The sequence below is a fragment of the Felis catus genome, chromosome B2 (genome assembly GCF_018350175.1).
Source record: "Felis catus isolate Fca126 chromosome B2, F.catus_Fca126_mat1.0, whole genome shotgun sequence".
NCBI lineage: Eukaryota > Metazoa > Chordata > Mammalia > Carnivora > Felidae > Felis > Felis catus.
In genome coordinates, this window is record NC_058372.1 from 52,641,892 (window position 1) to 52,661,551 (window position 19,660).

General features: G+C 36.4%; 1 protein-coding gene across 3 annotated transcripts in view; it reads right to left on the bottom strand.

Moving 5' to 3' along the window:
* HMGCLL1 (3-hydroxymethyl-3-methylglutaryl-CoA lyase like 1) overlaps positions 1 to 19,660 on the bottom strand; it is a 192,731-nt gene that overhangs the window by 17,805 nt on the left and 155,266 nt on the right. The window contains exon 8 of one of the 3 annotated variants that reach the window (XM_019830747.3): positions 6,407 to 7,381. The exons of the other annotated variants lie outside the window; for them this stretch is intronic. Within the exon in view, the coding sequence (XP_019686306.2) occupies positions 7,337 to 7,381 (45 nt within the window). The 3' untranslated portion in view covers positions 6,407 to 7,336. Of the gene's footprint in view, positions 1 to 6,406; positions 7,382 to 19,660 lie in introns of those variants that run through there. 3 annotated transcript variants of the gene reach the window in all.

The window sequence follows — 19,660 nt, forward strand, 5'->3', positions numbered from 1 at the left end:
TGCATTCCCCCAACTTCCATGTCAGCTAGATTCCAACTGGTTCAGCCAACAGAAGGCTCTGATGGAGGAAGAAGCTAGAACATTTCCCCCTCTGTTTCAGGTGGTATTTTTAGCACAGCCTGTTTCCTCATTGTCTCTAAATGTTGACCATGGACAGGCCCATCATGGTTCCACTTCCGTCCTGGTGACTCTGGATGGTGGGCTCTTATAACAATGTCTTCTTTTTCCAGCCTCATGGCCTCACCGATGTTGCAGTGTGATTTCCTGTTGCTGCTAATCTCAGGAGTGCCACTTTAAAAGTGAAGAGCACCAGGGTGCAAGATATAAGGAGATATCCACTCTCAGGGTGGAGCAAATACAGTTAACACCTGAAAATGAGTGCACCCTGGGCACTGGGTTACCCTGCCCTAACCCAGATCTCACTCATCTTTGGTTGCTTTGCTGCCTAATATTTAGTTTTATGGTTCTCCTTTCACCTGTACACAATTTCCTGGATTCAGTTGCTTATATGGCTCCTGCTTTCTGGCTGGACCCTGAGGGATTCAAGCATCCTTTTCATAGAGTTCAATCTGAATTTGTTTCCACCTAGCTGTTGTCAAAGGCAGATTGAGAAAATATTAAAGGGAGACCTTTTAAGAAATATACAGTCCCCCCTCTTCTAAGTATTTGAATTCTAGTCTTAAATGAACTTAGTTTATCAGAAAGATCTATACCAGGATCTCATCAGCTCAGACTCCTGCAGAGATAGCTTCCCTGAATCCTATTTTAAGGTTATTTTCTTTCATTTACTGATAGTCCTTATAAAACATAAAAAATAAGTCTCGTGATGGACAATTTTCCCCACATATATCTTAAAACCTCTTGATGAATATCCCATTCATTAATTTTACTATATTGTATCCTGTATTAATCAGGATGATCAGGTTGAATTACTTAAGGGAATAAAAATGGGGGAAATGTGTTGGTTCACTTAAGTGGACTGCGAAGAGTTCCCCTAATCTTGGGAAAGACTGGACCCTTTCTGTTTCTTTCTCTCTGTCTCTTTCCCTACTCCCTCCCTTTCTCTTCACCCACCCCCCATCATTTATTTTCTGTGTTGGCTTTATTTTTTTTTTCATATATTCTATATCAAAGGTCACAGAATTTTATGTAAGAAAAGTGAGCACTTTTTCATGAGCTCCAACCAGGAAACTACTGGGAAAGGGATATTCATTGAGTCCCCTTGAATCATATGTCCATTTATAACTAGTTATTGAAGCAAAGTGCACTAGAATACAAAGATTTCTTGTAGGATGGTCATGAGTGTACCATTTCCTATACTTAGGAGGGGTGGTGTGTGTGTGTGTGTGTGTGTGTGTGTGTGTGTGTGTGTGTGTGTGTGTGTGTGAGGATGGGGAAGGTGCTGTAATTTCTCTGCCCTCACAAGAAGTACATGGTCAGCCTGGTAAGGAAATGGTTTCTTAGAAAAGGAAGGTGTTATTTTCACAGATCAAACAAGAATTCTTCAGTAAATTGCTTTTGTGGAAGCCACTCATTATATTCCATTTAAGTGTCAATACCATAACAAGATTTGTGTAACTCTTTAGGTCTTTGTTTTTAGAAAACTTGCAACATCATTTAATGCTCAGTAGTGCAAGTTTTCATCACGTCATTTAACAAACATTTATTGAGTTCCTACATTGTTCTGGGTGTCAGCTCTAGAGTAGTGGAAAATAACATGTACATAACATGTACAAATATATGCTTTTATGGAGCCATCTTTCTGATGGAGGATAAAACACTTAACATGGTTAAACCACAAGATAAGAACGATGCAGGAAACAATTTACAGGGGAGAGATGCCAATGTACACCATTATTCTTCTATGGAACACTGCTTGAGAAAGAAGTATTTGAGCTGAGACCTGGGTGAAGTAGGAAAATGAACTAAAGAACTTATATGAAATAATTGCCTATAAGGCAAAATGAACAAAGAACAAAACCTTGAAAAGGGATGATGCTCTGTGTGTTCAGAGCAGTGAGCAGACCACAATGACAGAGTAGTAGGAAACAGGGAAACAGTGTTAGAAAATAACACCAGACACTTACCAGGGCCAGATATTGTAGACAAGTATATTTTAATAAGGTGTGTATCATTAGGATAGCAGATGGGAGTCTCAGCATTTTTTCAATGATAGGAATAGAATGGAAAACATCTTGGGGCATTATACTTTTTTTTCCATATCACAAAACATTTTACTGTATGATAGGTCATGATGTTTTGGATTAATAAACTACAGTGGACTAGGGAGAATGTTACTGGCCAAAGCTGATGAAGCTATTAACAAATTAATTGAAGACATGTTTGTGTTTCCTGTCAAATAAAACATGTTTACTTGAATAAAAGTCTCCTGTAATTGACTACAGGCTATGTAGTTTCTTACTTGGACGATACAATATGAATTTCATAAATATCCATTAGTTGAAATAGTTCTGATTTCACAAGGAGACCTCTTCGATCAAAATGACTATGAAATGATAGCTCTTATGAACATATTCAGCATTGTCAATCAACCAATACTTACCAAATACACCCTTACAAAGGCTCAGCATACCAGTATATTTAAGATACAGTTCTTAATAGAAAAAAAAAAACCTTATAACCTAGTAGAGAAGATATGATGTACATATGAATACACAGAAGGACGACTGTGAGAAGTACTAATTCAAGTCAATTAGGAAAATATAAGAGTTCAAGGAGGAAGGAAATTATTTCAGGCCACGTTAATCAGGGCAGGTTGCATGGAGGAAATGACATCTGAATCTGGCCCTGAAGAGTAGGATGATTTTACAGAGTATGGCACTTGGGAGTAGTCCTTCAAAAAGAACTGAAAACACCAATGACTGAACTTGTTAATAACAGTTTCCTGTTTATTGATATTTAACATGAGCTCGATTCTTCCCACGATGTAGCCCAATTTTGTAGAAGTATCCAAAATATTATTTACTATGAAAACATTTATTAAGTGGTTTCTATGTACAACTCACTAAATGGGACAAAAATAAAGGTTATATGCAATATTATAAGTCTAGATGCTTAATGGAATGGGTTCTTAAAGGATTGTGATATGTACATACACACACTTTTTAAATTTCTGTCAAATGCTATGTTACTGAATATGTTTAAGATAGCTTATATATAAATACAGGAGATATACATATCCATATATAGCTATCAGTGTGTGTGTGTGTGTGTGTGTGTGTGTGTGTATTTCAACCATATTACATAATTACTATTTAATTTAGAACCTCAGAATCTTCTTTACAGCTAATGTCCATGAGATATCTGTAAATACTATTCCATTTCTTAATAGAATTACATCTGTTCTTTCTCAGTATTTCAGGCCAGTGCCTAATCTTGTATCAATTACTCACATCATCTCACATGTCCAGAAGGAACTTATATCAAAATTTGTAAGCCATCTAACAAATGCATGAATGCTTCTCTAAAGTATAGCTGTATTTGAAATTTTACAGAGGAGGAACTCTTCCAAGCATCTTACCTCACTAAGGATAAAAGAAATCCAAAACTTTACACAAAATAAAGTACATCATATAGTTGTCTATGGAAAATGTGCTAGTTATTTATTGCAATATATGTAAAACTAAAAATATCATGTCAAGTTGGTATTTAACTCAAAACTGAACCAGTTACGTGAACAAATAACTCATTTTTTCTTAACTGAAGATGAATGACAATTGAGAGTCATAGTACTGAGGTTTAATTTTACCCAAGTTTTTGTCCCTTTCACCAACCACATATTTATAAACGTCATTTGCTACCAGACAAGGTTTGGGGGAACACAATAGACAGGGGCTTTGACTTTGCTTTCAGTTCTTCAGTTACTAGATATTTGACTTTGGAAGAGTTACTTTACTTCTTTGGGTCTCACTTTCCATATTTGAAAAGTGAGTTGGTAAAATAGTTCCCTCTTGAGGTCTTACTTTTAGAGTATATAAAAATATTCTCTAAAAAAAGAGGAAGGATAGAGTTCATGGTTACTTTCCTAATTATAAAGGAAATGAGAGATGCTTAAGAGCTCCCTATAAAGTTTTAATAAAATGGCAATCCAGGTGCTAATATTATACCTGTCAAATATCATACATTTATAACAGAGGTTTGTACACGGTAGGCAGACAGTCTATATGTGTTAGGTGATTGGGTGAGCATATTTTGTGCTTCTAATATATTATTCTACTGATAAAAAATGTTACAGTTAAAATGCATATTTAACATTAAGGGAATAACATGTTTATTGCACTATAAATCATCATGCTTCTCAATATATAAAAAAAACTCTTCTTCTAAGTCACAGTTCCAAATGTTTTACAAGTCATAGATTCCTTAAGGAATCTGAGGAATCTGAAGAAAACATTATAACTTTTTGCTAGAAAAACTCAAAAAAGACACACATTCAAAACTGAATATACTGATCCGATCCATGGGCTGAACACTTTTCTAAAATAAATACATTGAACTCACTTGTCACTTTTATCCAAGGGAGGAAAAATACTCCATTGTTACTAGTGAGCTGTATAGCCCATGTATCTGCACATTTTTGTGTGTCACTGTTTTTTAACCCAGAAATGTCTGAAATTTGGTATGAAGATAGGTTTTAATATCAACGTTTCTTATTTATTACTAAAACACTAGCAACATTTAAACATTTATCTAACCAAGTAACATTAAGTAGGAAATCTCTATGAGACATAAAATATAAGATGTAATATCTGCTCATGAGAAACAACTTAATGTGTTTTATTAAGACTTTTGCCCTTAGGGTGCTGCTACAGGACTTGGAACCAAAATCATTTAACTCTGTGCCCTGAATATGGAGGAAAAGAAAAAGAAACACAAAAATCTAATTTGTAAAATTATTCTGTTGTGCTTTGTTGGCAAGCAGTATAAACATCCTAAAGAATAATGATCTGTTGTATTTTTTAGTCATCTAGACATTCTTTAAGGTAGTAAAGATTTTTTTTTTGAGAGTAAATTGTTTTTTGGAGAGTCAAAAAAAAGAAACATGTGGAACACATTCCTTGGCTTTCCAAAACCTCCAACTGTGAGTGACACATGTACAGTATTTTAAAATTTGCAAAAAAAGAAAAGAAACAAGAAAGGAAAATCATATTATAATTCTCCAAATAATACTGTGTCTACCAAACAGTACTGGTTTTGCAAAGGTTTAGCTAGTGTTTCAATGCCTCATAATCAATAAGGTAGTGGGAAGGACTAAAACCAAATAGGCAAAGATTTGCTACATTTGAAACACACTTTGAGTAGAATACTTGGCACATAGTAAGAACAAGAATATAATTTCTTCCTTCATGTTACTTCAAATAGTAAATTTACTTAATGAAAATTAATGTATTTTGGTATTTCCCTTAAAACCATCCTTTGAATAAGATAAGAGAAACCAACCATCACTTTATCAGAATTTCAAAAAACCATCAAATTAGACCATCATTTTACAAATTAATATTTTATATTTTAAATGTACTTGGACTCTGAACTTAAACTGAAGAAGTATTCAAGACAGTCAATAATGCCACTCTGGCAGCTGCAAAACTACCCTAAATACATGAATAATGAAGTCATCCTATTTATAACTTAAAGACATTAAATAGTAGCAAAATTTAATAAGAATATAAATGGCTGTGGGGATCCTGGGTGGCTCAGTTGGTTAAGTGTCTGACTCTTGATTTCAGCTCAGGTCGTGATCTCAGGGTTCGTGAGACTGAAGCTCATCTTGGGCTCTGTGCTGACAACATGGAGCCTGCTTGGAATTCTCCCTCTCCCTCTCCCTCTCCCTCTCCCTCTCCCTCTCCCTCTCCCTCTCCCTCTCCCTCTCCCTCTCCCTCTCCCTCTCCCTCTCCCTCTCCCTCTCCCTCTCCCTCTCCCTCTCCCTCTCCCTCTCCCTCTCCCTCTCCCTCTCCCTCTCCCTCTCCCCCTCCCCCTCCCCCCTCCCCCCTCCCCCCTCCTCTCTTTTCCTCTCAAAAACAAACATTATATATATATATATATATATATATATATATATATATGTGTGTGTGTGTGTGTGTGTGTGTATGTATGTATGTGTGTGTGTATACATATATATATGTGTGTGCATATATATGGCTCTTTACTAATAGGGTATAAGAGGGGCACCTGGGTGGCTCAGTCTTAAGTGTCTGACTTCAGCTCAGGTCATGCATGATCTCATGGTTCATGAGTTCAAGCCCGGTATTGGGCTCTGTGCTGACAGCTCAGAGCCTGGAGACTGCTTCAGATTCTGTGTCTCCGTCTTTTTCTGTCTCTTCCCCATTCACACTCTGTATCTCTCTCTCTCAAAAATAAACAAACATTAAAAAAAAAACTACAAGGGTAGAAAGTTTGTATGATTCATTGTGATCCATATGAATGACAAATACATCAAATCAAGACATTCAGTCCCATCAGATATGCAGTATACGCATGTGATTATGGGACCTTTGGGGCATAACTAATACAAATCTCTGCCATAATTAGAGTCAATACTTGAGAAATTTTAAAAAAGATATAATAGGTAGGGTGTTTTGTTTCTCTATGCTTGCTTTTCTAAGAGAATTACTTCCTTTCTCAAAAGAGACAATTTGCTCTCTTGGGACCTTGCCTTCCTCAAAACCTTCACCTTTATATATTGGAACTGTATACAAAATCATTTCCATTCTTCCTGTGCTAAACATGTATGCTCTCCTCTTAAACTTTGTTTTGTTCTCTTCTTCATTTATATGGCATCCTTCCTTTCTCCTCCCTGCCCACTCTCCCCCCATGACTTCCAAAACTCTCCTCTCTCCACACATCTGCCTTCATCCTCTTCAAGCTGGAATAACAACTATATGATTTTAATTTCATCTAGAGATTTAAGTTTCAAAATGTAATCCATTATATGCCAATATAGAATCTTATAAATTCTTTTGATCAGTTTAGATCAATTTAAAGTACAGCATGCAAATGATCAATGAAAATGCTAGTGTTCTTTAGCTGTACTTGGATAAACTACTGTAAAATGGTCTAAGGATTATTTTGAATATCACCTAAGACCAAAACTGATTATGCAAAGTTTCTTTATTATAAGCATGCCTCAGATGCTTAGATCTCATATTGCTGCTATATATTTCATCTGGTAGACTTCTCAGAAGTAACATGCAAAACGGGTACACCTAACACGACTATCACAATTAAAACATGGCTCGTGAAGGAAAATTGTGCATGGATGGTACAAAGAGTCTCTTCCCACATGGAACAATACATGTTGTCAAAAGTCACAAAGAGATTATGTTCGGGTTGGGTTGGGGTGTTGAGTCCATACAGTCTTTATCTGAGAAAAGAGATAAAGATATGTGGGAAAAAATGGCCTTTGCAATGTAAACAATTCTGTAACTCTTTTAAAGCAAATGAAAAGAAATGTTATAATTCCTAATTTAAATTACTTACTGTTAGGCCTTTGTTTTCATTGTTTCATTGTTTCTCTTTAATAGTTAGAGGGGTGTCTGGGTGGCTTAGTCAGTTGAGAGCCACTGACTTTGGCCCAGGTCAGGATCTCACGTTTCACAAATTCAAGCCACGCATCAGGCTCTGTGCTGACAGTTCAGAGCCGGGAGCCTGCTTCAGATTCTGTACTTCTCTTTCACTCTCTCTGCTCCTTCCCAGCTCATACTCTGTCTCTCTCTCTCTCTCTCTCTCTCTCTCTCTCTCTCTCTCTCAAAAATAAATGAAAACATTAAAAAATTAAAAAAAAACTATTAAAAATTTCTAGAAAAGTTACACTAGAACATAGAACTTTCCAAAGTGCTCCTATGAGACAATAAAATATATTTTGATACAGGCATTTCAAAATATAATAATAGATACAAATTTTGGTCTAAAACTGTAGGTCAACTGCAGATTTTCTAATATCTCAAAGTATCTACTTCTGTTACCTAAATGTAGTAACCCCCTGGCACTTCTCCAGATGGAATCATCGCTGAAAGAAAGGGAGCTTTGTCTTTTGTTCTGTTTCTGATTGAGCTGTTCATCTTTCTACTCCACATACTCTTGTGTTCCTGACAGAACACATGGGACATGCTTTCAGTATAAAATATTTCCAATCTCTTTTGAACGCCTTGGGTCTTACCTTTAGGGCCATACTGTGTATGTACAGGCTCATTAAAAAAAAAATGAGTATCCAAAACATGGGCATCAGGAACCACATAAAACTTTTTAGATAAAATGTCTCATTTTATTTTTATTGTAGCTTGTTTTATTCCTTAATTTTTATTTACTTTAAATATTGGTAATGAGACTCTTATATAGTCACCTAGGATTAAAATTTCTGTCAAGATACACATTTCTAGAAACAATGACTGTGAACAATATTAACACTAAATTCCAAGAGAAATCAATTCTCTTAATTGTTAATATGTGATAGCAACTGAAAAAAAAAAACGTCTGTATCATTACAGTTTCATGAGGATGATTTGCTGATTTAAAAAAAAAATTGAGATTATATAGGAAAAAATATTAGACTCCTAGCTACAGAAATCAAATTTTTTTAAAAAGACAAAGTAAGAGATATAAAAGTCTTATTCTGCAGCCATAACAGTGATAATGTGACGTAGTGATTTAATGTTTTAAGAAAGCCCTCTACTGTCAGGCCTCTATATACCCACCTGGATATACATCTATAGGGTATTTTTAATAGATATAAGCTAAAACAAAGTTCTCCAAATATAAATAATATGGCAGTAGCTGAACCTGACATTTGGTTCTGTGACTCAAATTCATTCAGATTAATAACCTAGTGAGGATTAAAGATAAAGTTTCCTCTGTGTGGATTACCATAGGTAAAACCCAACACCCTCTCCTACCTTGTAGCCTTTTAGAATTAATTAACTGTTGGGGCGCCTGGGTGGCGCAGTCGGTTAAGCGTCCGACATCAGCCAGGTCACGATCTCGCGGTCCGTGAGTTCGAGCCCCGCGTGGGGCTCTGGGCTGATGGCTCAGAGCCTGGAGCCTGTTTCCGATTCTGTGTCTCCCTCTCTCTCTGCCCCTCCCCCGTTCATGCTCTGTCTCTCTCTGTCCCAAAAATAAGTAAACGTTGAAAAAAAAATTAAAAAAAAAAAAGAATTAATTAACTGTTGATCATTGTCTCAAGCATTCTGATCCTATCTAAGCTCCAGATAAAATCAGTCCTGAAGGCTTCTATGTCATAAAGAAGTCTTTCCTGACTGGAATTTGATAAGGCAATTTCTCCTATCTTGTTCTAAAACTTTTCTTGTTTACTCTGCCTTTTGTTTTGTTTTTCTTATTACATTAGCTTTATTGAAAGATAATTGACATGTAACATTATGTAAGTTTAAGGTATACAGCGTGCCAATTTCATACATTTATGTATTGCAAAATTATTACCACCATAGCATCACCTAATACCTCTATGCAGTCAATTACCATTTCTTTTTTGGGGTGACAATATTTAAGATCTACTCAATTAACAACTTTCAAGTATATAATATAGTATTATCGGCTATGGTCACCATACTGTACATTAGATGCCCAGAACTTGTTAATCTTACAACTAGAAGTTTGTACCATTTCACCTCCCCATTTCCTCCACCTGCCAGTGTCTGGTAACCATTGTTCTACTCAGTTTCTCTGAGTACAGCTTTTTTAGCATTCACATATAAGTGCTATCATACAGAATTTGTCTTTCTCTGACTAACCTAACTAACGTACTGTGATGCCCTCAAGGTGCATCTAAGTTGTCAAAATTGTCTTTCCCATCACTGAGTGTGTGTTCTACACCACATCTTCATCCATCAAAGGACACTGAGGTTGTTCCGTATCCTGGCTATTGTAAATAATGCTGTAATGAGCATGAGGTATAGGTAGGTCTTTTTTTTTTTAATCTTTTATCAGAAAAAAAAATACTGCATAGGCCTTAATACCTGAACATCAAGTATATTCATGAACAGTGAGTATCTTCTCATAAACAGTTTTAGGCATGAGACCCAGATGGTACCCCTTAGGGTAAGAGTTTTAGCCCCTACCCCAATAAGCCCCATCCCCTCACAGCTCAACTCTGCAGTACACATTGGGGTGCAAACCAAAGGTAGCTCCCGGGAATATTTTTTCTTCAGGTGTCAAAGATCCCCAAGTGATCTCATCATCCACCCCTTCCTGTTTTGACATTCACTTGTCTGCAAGATAGCTGCTTAGCACAGGTCAATAGTGAAGCTCTAATCAAAAATATATAATATACAAAAACAAAGAAGAAACATATTTGGCCTCTTAAGACAAACCACCTCGATGACCTCCCCATCTCTCCAGGGCCACTCCTAGGAGCATAGATGTCTTGGAGAGGCCAATGCCACCCAGCTGCTCTCCTGGCTCTGTCACACCGCTGTCGTCTTAATTGTAACAATAAAAATAAGCATGTACAACATACACATCCACCCAGAAGTCTGGTTGGCCCCTAAGCCTTTGTTTCATGTTACAGTACTGGGGAGCATGTGCCCCCAAATGGTAGCCACCTGAACATCGCAGTAAGCTTCCTAGGAAACACAGTGGTCCCCCCCCCCCCACACACACACACACTCATCGTCCTTCCCTCAGGTGGCTGTTGTCCGTTTTCTAACACACAGGCATCAATTCTTCAGGTCCTGTCTGTCCATGTCCACCCCAAAAGTTCAGTTATGTGTGCCATGGGGGTAAGGTCTGTCCCCAGAACCATGTTCAACTCTCCTCAATGAGCAGCCTTTGGGAGCTGTACAGATTTTTCTTGATGATTCAGAAGCCCATGCCCAGGGTCTGGGACTGGCTGAAGCCAGAGATGAAGGGAGAGTTGGCAGAGCTGAACAGCCCCTGGATCTTAGGCCAGAGGCATTAGTCCACATGCAGCACGAGGGTCAGCTGGAAGGTGGGTACCAGGATGGGGTTGAGGGCCATCTGACCAATGCTGTGGCAGCTCTTCCCCTATTTCACGCAGACATCCAGCAGTGCTCCTCACCAATCACCGGGCTTGTTTTAGGCCATGCGCAGTAGTTCCTTGCCCACCTGGCTCACCAGCTGGCTGGACATTGATGACAGCCATTTTAACAGGTATGAGGTAATATCTCATGGTTTTGATTTGCATTTCCCTGAAGATTAGTGATGTTGAGCACTTCTCTCTGTATCTGCTGGCCATCTGTGTGTCTTCTTTGGAGAAATACGTGTTCAGTTCTTTAGCCCACGTTTATTTGGGTTGTTTGCTGTTGAGTTGCATGAGTTCTTCATGTATTTTTCTTATCAATCCTTTATCAGATATGTGACTTGAAGATATTTTCTCCTATTCCATAGGTTGCCTTTTTATTTTCCTGATTGTTTCTTTTGGTGTGCAGAAGCTTTTAAGTTTGATGAAGTCCCAAATAGCCTTGTAGTTGATTTTCTGTTTTTGTAGCTTGTGCTTTTGATGTCATATCCAGAAAAATGCTTCCATGACCAATGTAAAGGAGTTTTTCCCTGTTTTCCTCTAGCAGTTTTAGGGTTTCAGGTCTTCTAAAGTTTCATCCATTTCAAGTTAATTTTTGTCAGTGGTGTACGATAGGAGTCCAATTTCGTTCTTCTGCGTGTGGTTATCCAGTTCCCAACACCATTTGTTGAAGAGACCATCCTTTCCCCATTGAGTATTCTTGGCTCCCTTGCAAATATTAGTTGAACACATATGTGAGAATTTATTTCTGTGCTATGAATTCTGTTCCATTGGTCTATGTGTCTATTTTTATGCCAGAAACATACTGTTTAGCTTTGTAGTATAGCTGTATAGTAGAATTTGAAATCAGGCAGCATGATGCCTCCAGCTTTGTTCTTGCTTCTCGAAACTGCTTTGGCTATTTGGGACCTTTTCAGTTTTTTTTTTTTTTTTTCCTGTGAAAAATGCCACTGGAACTTTGATAGGGGTTACATCAAATCTGTAGATGGATTCAGTATGCACAATGTGGACATCATAACCATATTAATTCTTTTTTTTAATTTAAAGATTTTTTTTTACTGTTTATTTACTTTTATATTAAATATAATTTGTTGTCAAATTGGCTTTCATACAACACCCAGTGCTCAACCCAACAGGTGCCCTCCTCAATGCCCATCACCCACTTTCCCCATTAATTCTTAAAATCCACGAATACAAGATATCTTTCCATTTGTTGAGTTTGTTCAATTTTGTTTATCAAAGTCTTAGAGTCAGAGTAGAGGTCTATTACCTCCATTATTGAATTTATTCTCAAGTATTTTATTGTTTTTGTTCATATGAATGGGTTTATTTTCTTTATTTTTTGGATGTTTTGTTGTTAGTGTATAGAAACACAATTGTTATCTTTTGATTTTGTATACTGCAACTTTATTGAATTTAATAATTCTAGTCATGTTTTGATGGAGTCTAGGATTTTCTGTATATAAGACAATAGCATCTGTAAACAAAAACAGTTTTCCTCCTTTCTTTATTTCTTATTTGATTGCTCTGGCTAGGACATCTAGAATTATGTTGAATAGGAGTGGTAAGGGGGCACTCCTGTCTTGTTCCTAATCTTAGAGGAAAAACTTTCAACTTTTCATCTTTGAGCATGATGTTGTTCGGGTATGTCATAAATGACATTTATAGATTTTGTTTTTAAGTTTCATGAACAAAGCTGTTAGAATCATTTCAAAGAATATAAACTTAATAAATCAATATTGGGATACTTGTCATCTTTAAGACAGTGAATTCTCTCCCCCATGAACATTATGTATCTAGCTGTTTATTCTGATTTCTTTGTATTTCTTGAATATCATTTTTAATTTGTTCAGGTTTTCATCAAAAGTTCAGTATATATTTGTTTTGAACACATATTTGGTTTCTTCTAGTATTCTATAGATTTTTTTTAAATTTCTAACATGAATATTTTATTTACTCTGTTATATCTTGATTGATAATTACTCTGTGTAGGAACACTACTATTTTGAATATTTTTTAGCCTGAAACTTTGCTGAATACTCTTAATACTATATATATTCCCATTCCCACAGCCACACAATGGTTAGTACATATGCTAGGACTGTCTACATGAAAATCCAAGAGAATATATATTCCATCACTATAAGTAACCATTTGAAAATACATTTGATTTTTAAAGTCCTAATTACTTTTTATTTCTTATTGTATTGGCTAAAATCTATACAGTGCTAAAACAGCAATAGACATCTTATATTAGAAACAGGATCAATCAAAAAATAATCATTTAGTATAATATTCATTGTAAGGTTTTGGTAGATAATATTCATGAACTCCATCTAGGAAGGTATCCATCTACTCTTAGTTTAAAGAGGGTTTATCACAAGTAAGTATTTATCAATTTTTGTCTGCATTTCTTAAGAAATTGTTTTCTAATCTATATATGTTATATATGTTATGTTCACTTTCCTGTTATTGAAATAATCTTTCATTCATTTCTGGTATAAACGTTGGTGTCTTAGTTTGGGCTGTTACAATACTATCAACCATGTGGCTCATAAAACAACCATTTGTTTCTCACAATTTTGGAGGCTGGGATATCCAAAATAAAGGTGCCAACAGATCTGATGTCTGGTGAGGTATCTCTTGCTGATTTTCAAATGGCTGTCTTCATTTTGTATTTTTCATGACCAAGACAGAAACCACCTCATTTCTTCTCATAAGAGCCTAGTCTTTTTCATGAGAATTCTACTCTTGTGACCTAAGTACTTACCAAAAGTTCCTATCTTCTAAAAATATGACATGGGCTTTATGATTTCAACATATGACTTGGCTGGGAGTGGAACACAAACATTGAGTTCATAAAAATTGGTCATGTTCTATTTATTATTACTGCTTAATTTTGTAACAGTTTAAAATCTGTGGTGTTAAAAGTCTTCATGAGATTTTTTTTCTTATTTTGTATTGGCATCTATACCCATGTATGTTTTCAGGTTGGTCTGGCTCCAAAACACTGCACTTAATCTCTATGGTGCACTATCATGAGTAATGGAAGTTATTAAATAGCAAAAATTCAACAGAGTAAACTTTAAAGATCCAATTTGCTTTATTAACTGATTAATGAATCAGGCAGCATCCCATCTAGCAAGTAGATGGGAGCTCCAAAGAGTTACAGGGGGAAAGAAAGTTTTTAAAGGTAGAGAGGGAGCAGAAAAAATGAAATATTATTAGCAAAGAATCCACTGTTTTGGGCAAGGTCAGCCTCCTAAGGAGAATAGAAGGGGTCTATCAGTAAATTTGCCATGTTGACTGGTTGAAGGTTTTATTCCTCGGGGGTTGAAACTGCAGTTAAGTTAGGAATTAAATCTTGATTTACTGACTTGGGGCTTTAAACTAAGTGATGCCATTTTGGGCCTGTGGTTTCCTTTTTAACAGACTATAAGATTCTTAAGGGCAGAATCTGTTTGTAGACCCTCTGAGGCTCAGTAGTGAGCCCCAGAACCCTACTCCGTAAACCTCTGTGGTTAGTGGGCTAGACATTTGAGCAAAATTATGCCAGATGAGCCAAATTATTTTCACTAATCAAGAGGCAGTATCACCAGCCAAGCAGGAAGAAAACATAGTTTTGTAGGAAGCTGATAAGGGATGAACCTTTAGAATAGTGGTAGCTGAAAGGAATGAAGTGCCAAGTCAAGAACCAGAGCTTTGTCAGTAAGTGCCTCAATAAATAAGGGGTGAGATTTCACTTTGTGAGCTAATATGACAACCTGAAATGATTCCTGTGCTTTAACTTGTCTCTTTCCACTGCCTCTTCCACAGTTCAGGCACAATAGTTCTCTGCTCTGAAGGAGAGCAATAGCAGTTTAAATGTATTTACATGACAATACATACAGTTTGATCATTGACCATCCCATCACTCCTGCAAAAAACATGGGGATCAATCAGCCTCCTCTCCCTTTTTCTCTCTTTCTTGCCTTCCTAATTTAGCCAATCATGAGGTCCTATTAATATTAGCTCCTAAATAAATTTCCAATAACCCCCTTCTCCTACTCTGCATTGTATATGCCCTAGACACAAACCCATCAATATCTCTTGCTTGATTCAGTAAAAGAGACTATCACCTGATCTGCTCAGTCCTATGTTCCTGGAATCAACCTTTTACAGATCTGCCAGAAAATTTTTTCTAAAGTACAAACTTAAAGTTCAAATATCATTTCCTTGTTTAAAATCCTTTGTGGCTCTCCATCACCTACTGGATGAAATCCAAGATTGTTACCATTGCTAGGGAGGCCCTTCATGTTTTGGCATCAGGATATGTTGTACAGCCCCATCTTTTATCATTATCTTACATTATGTTTACATGACCATTTTCTTTGTTACCATTATCTTGAAGTTCATATTTCATCAACTTAAAACTTCTGGTAGATTCCCTCACAATATCTGTAACTTCCTTGTTCTTACCACAATATCTTTTCTGCCTGGAAATTTGCCTATATATGAACTAACTCTTCCTCATCTGAAATATTACTTATTCTAAGAAACTATGTTTTTGGAATAAAATTATGACTTCAACTAATAAAGATATCATTTTAAGGAGTTCTTAGACACATGTGAAAACATTTATTTCATGGATTTCCATGCCTGTAGTTTAAACTGTACAGCCTATATTCAATATAGAATATATTTCCTCTATTTTTTTCATATTTTCTTTGCAAATGTTTCAACAAGAGTCATATCAGATTTCTTTTGTATAGGCATCTATAATTAAGTTGTCATGTTACCTGAATGGATATTACCTAATTCCTGTTCCACCTTAGATCTAACACCAATTAAAATTGAATTAAATAATTCAACCAGAGCTCACTTAAGGAAAATTAGCAGACCTAAACAAACAAACAAACAAAAAACAGCTTCTGAATTGTTCACCGATTCACAGACTCCCCAAGTATCCTCACTGAACACAGGTGTTTTGTTCTTTTTGTACCCTTAGGTACTATACTATCAGGTAGTCCTGTTTTCCACAAAGAAATCAAGAAAAAAATTCCTTTTTATATAAGAGATAGAGAGTTTCTATTGAAACTGTGTATGTTTAGCAATATTTAGTCACTTTGAAGATAGGTATCAAACACTAAGTAATATTATGTGTTCAACCCTGTGTTAGATGCTGTGACTAACTATGACACACACAGTCTTTCTCCTAATAAGTGGAACGCTGACATGTAAATCAGCTGTGGATAATGCTGAAATAAACATGGGGGTCCGGATATCTCTTCAATACCCTGTTTTCAGTTCCTTTGTATATATACCCAAAAGTAGGATTACTGGATCATATGGTAGTTCTATTTTCAATTTTTTGAAGTACCTCCATACTATTTTCCACAGACGCTAAACCAATTTACATTTCCACCAACAGTGCAGTAGATTTCCATTTGTTCCACATCCTCACCAGCATTTATTATCTCTTGTTTTTTTGATGGTAGCCATTCTAACAGGTGTGAGGTTATATCTCATTGTGGTTTTGACTTGCATTTTCCTGATAATAATGATATTGAACACTCATTATGCATAGTAGTTAATATATAAACACCTGAATGTCCATGAACAGATTAATGCATAAACAAAATATGGAATAAATATGCAATGAAATATTCTTCAACTATGAGAAAGAAATCTCTCATTGCCAACAACATGGATGGACCTTGAGGTTATTATGCTAAGTGAAATAAGTCAAACAGAGAGCGGCACCTGGGTGGCTCAGTCAATTGAGCTTCTGACTTCAGCTCAGGTCATGATCTCACAGCTTATGAGTTCGAGCCCAGCATCGGGCTCTGTGCTCACAGCTCAGAGCCTGGAACCTGCTTCGGATTCTGTGTCCCTGTCTCTGACCCTCCCCCTGTTCATGCTCTCTCTCTCTCTCTGTCTCAACAATAAATAAATGTTAAAAAATTAAAAAAAAATAAACATTAAATTTTTTTAAAAAAAAGTCAAACAGAGAAAGACAAATACTGCATGGTATCACTTGTATGTAGAATCTTAAAGAAAAAAAAAAGAATATGGGGCTCCTGGGTGGCTCAGTTGGTGGAGCATCCGAATTCAACTCAGGTCATGATCTCACAGTTTGTGGGTTCGAGCCCAGCATCAGGCTCTGTGCCGACAGCTTGCTCAGAGCCTGGAGCCTGCTTCAGATTCTGTGTCTTCTTCTCTCTCTGCCCCTCCCCCACTCGAGCACTATCTCAATATGTCTATCAAAAAAATGTAAAAGAATTAAAAAAAATTAAAGAATAGAAAGTGGTTAACAGAGATAGGGTGGGAGTGAGGGAAATAGGGAGAAGTTGGAAAAAGAGTACCAACTTCTAGCTATGAGTGAGTTCTGAGGATCTGATGTAAAACATGGTAACTATAGTTGATAATATTCTATTGTATAATTAAAATGTGTTACGGGCACCTGGGTGGCTCAGTCAGTTAAGCATCCAACTACTGATTTTTCCTCAGTTCATCATCTCACAGTTCGTGCATTTGAGCTTCAAATTGGGCTCCACTCTGACAGCATGGAGCCTGCTTGGGATTCTCTTACTGCCCTTTCTGCACTCATGCTCTCTCTCTCACAATAAATAAATAAACTTTAAAAAAATGTGCTAAGACAGTAGAACTTACGTTCACACACACACACACACACACACACACACACACACAGTTATATGAAGTGGTGGATGTGTGGGGAATCCTTTCACAATGTATGCATATATCAAAACACAATGATGTACACTTTAAACATATATATTTTTGTTATTTATATCTCAAATTTAAATTAAAAAGAAATAAGCAGTGGAAATACTGTGTGGACAACAGAACTGGGGATATGCCACATGTGTGGTACAGGAACATAGTCCAGAAATACCTGTTAATGAAGTCTGTGTAAATTGAGACTTAGGAGACAACTAGAGATTGTCCAGAGAAGGAGGCAAAAGTATACCATAAAGACCAGCCTGCCTATGTGAGGCCTCCAGCCCAGGGGATTTGAGTGAGGGGGAGCATGACAAGCAGTAAGGTTGTGGTGGCAGGCCTAGGGCAGCCTAACAAGGGGTTGGAGATCTATTTTGAGAACTTAAGGCTACATTGGAGTCACTAAAGACTTGAAGAAGAATGTGAGATGTTAGGTCTAATAATATACTTCATAAGGTAGCAATAGATTCAAGTTGAATGATTTTGAAATTATTGGAAAATTAATGATCTAATATCCTCTCACAAATACACAATTAAGTTCGATAGCAACCAATTTCACCACTTAGTAAAGTACAATATCTTTTTTCATTGCAGTATAATTAACGTACAATGTTATGTTACTTTCATGTGTATAACCTATTTATTCAACAACTCTGTACACTACTCAGTGCTCACCACAATAAGTACAGTCACCCTCTATTACCACACAACATTATTAAAACATTATTGACTATATTCCCTATATTGTACTTTTCATCTCCATGACTTACTAACTTTGTAACTAGAAGTCTGTACTTCTTAATCTCCTTTATCTCTTTTATCCATCCTCCCACTCCCCTCACCTCTGGTAACCACCAGTTCTCTGTATTTCAGAGACTGTTTTTTTCGGTTGCTTTGTATTTTTAGGTTTCACATGTAAGTGAGATCATGATTATTTGTCTTTCTCTGACTTATTTCACTTGGCATAATACCCTACAGGTCTCATCCATGTTTTTGCAAATGGAAAGATTCCATTCTTTCTTATGGCTGAGTAATATTCCTGTGTGTGTGTGCGTGTGCGTGTGTGTGTGTGTGTGTGTGTGTGAATGTACAACATCTTCTTTATCTGTTCATCTACGCATAGACACTTGGGTTGCTTCCATATCTTGAATATTATAAATAATGCTATAATGAACATGGGACGCATATATCATTTCAAATTAGTGTTTTTGTTTTCTTTGGGTAAATACCCAGTAGTGGGATTACTGGACCATTTGATATTTCTATTTTTATTTTTCTGAGAAAACATGACTGCACCAATTTACATTCCCACCAACAGTGTATAAAGGTTCTTTTTACGCTACAACATCACCAACACTTGTTATTTTTTGACTTTTTTCTTTTAGCCATTCTGACAGGTGTAAGTTAATGTGTTATTGTTGTTTACAGGTGAGGAAACATGGGCCATATGGAAGTTAAGTAATTTCCCCTAGGCCACAGGGTCAAACTTGGAACCTAAACATTTAGATTCCAGAAGCCCTGCTTGGAACTTGTGTTCTATATTCTCCCACTCAGGAGCTAAGATGCTATAGATTAAATCAGGAAAAACAATGAGTTAGCTTATCAGAAGCAATAGCTATGCTATATTTTTACATTAGGTATTTGTGTATTTGCATATTTATTTTGATTAGGGACCACACAGGATGTTTGAGGGTAGAGAAAGCTAACCTCTTGTGTAGCATGGATTTATAGACCTATATTTAGTCATGCATATTTCTTTTATTTTCTAATTCATGTTATGAGTTTCAATCGAGGGCTTTTAGGATAGTATTTTGAAATTGGGACAAATATATTAATGCTGAAAAGAGGAACTTAGTGGAAGTAAAAGACACACACACACACACACACACACACACACACACACACACACAAAGATGTAAAATGACAAAAGCC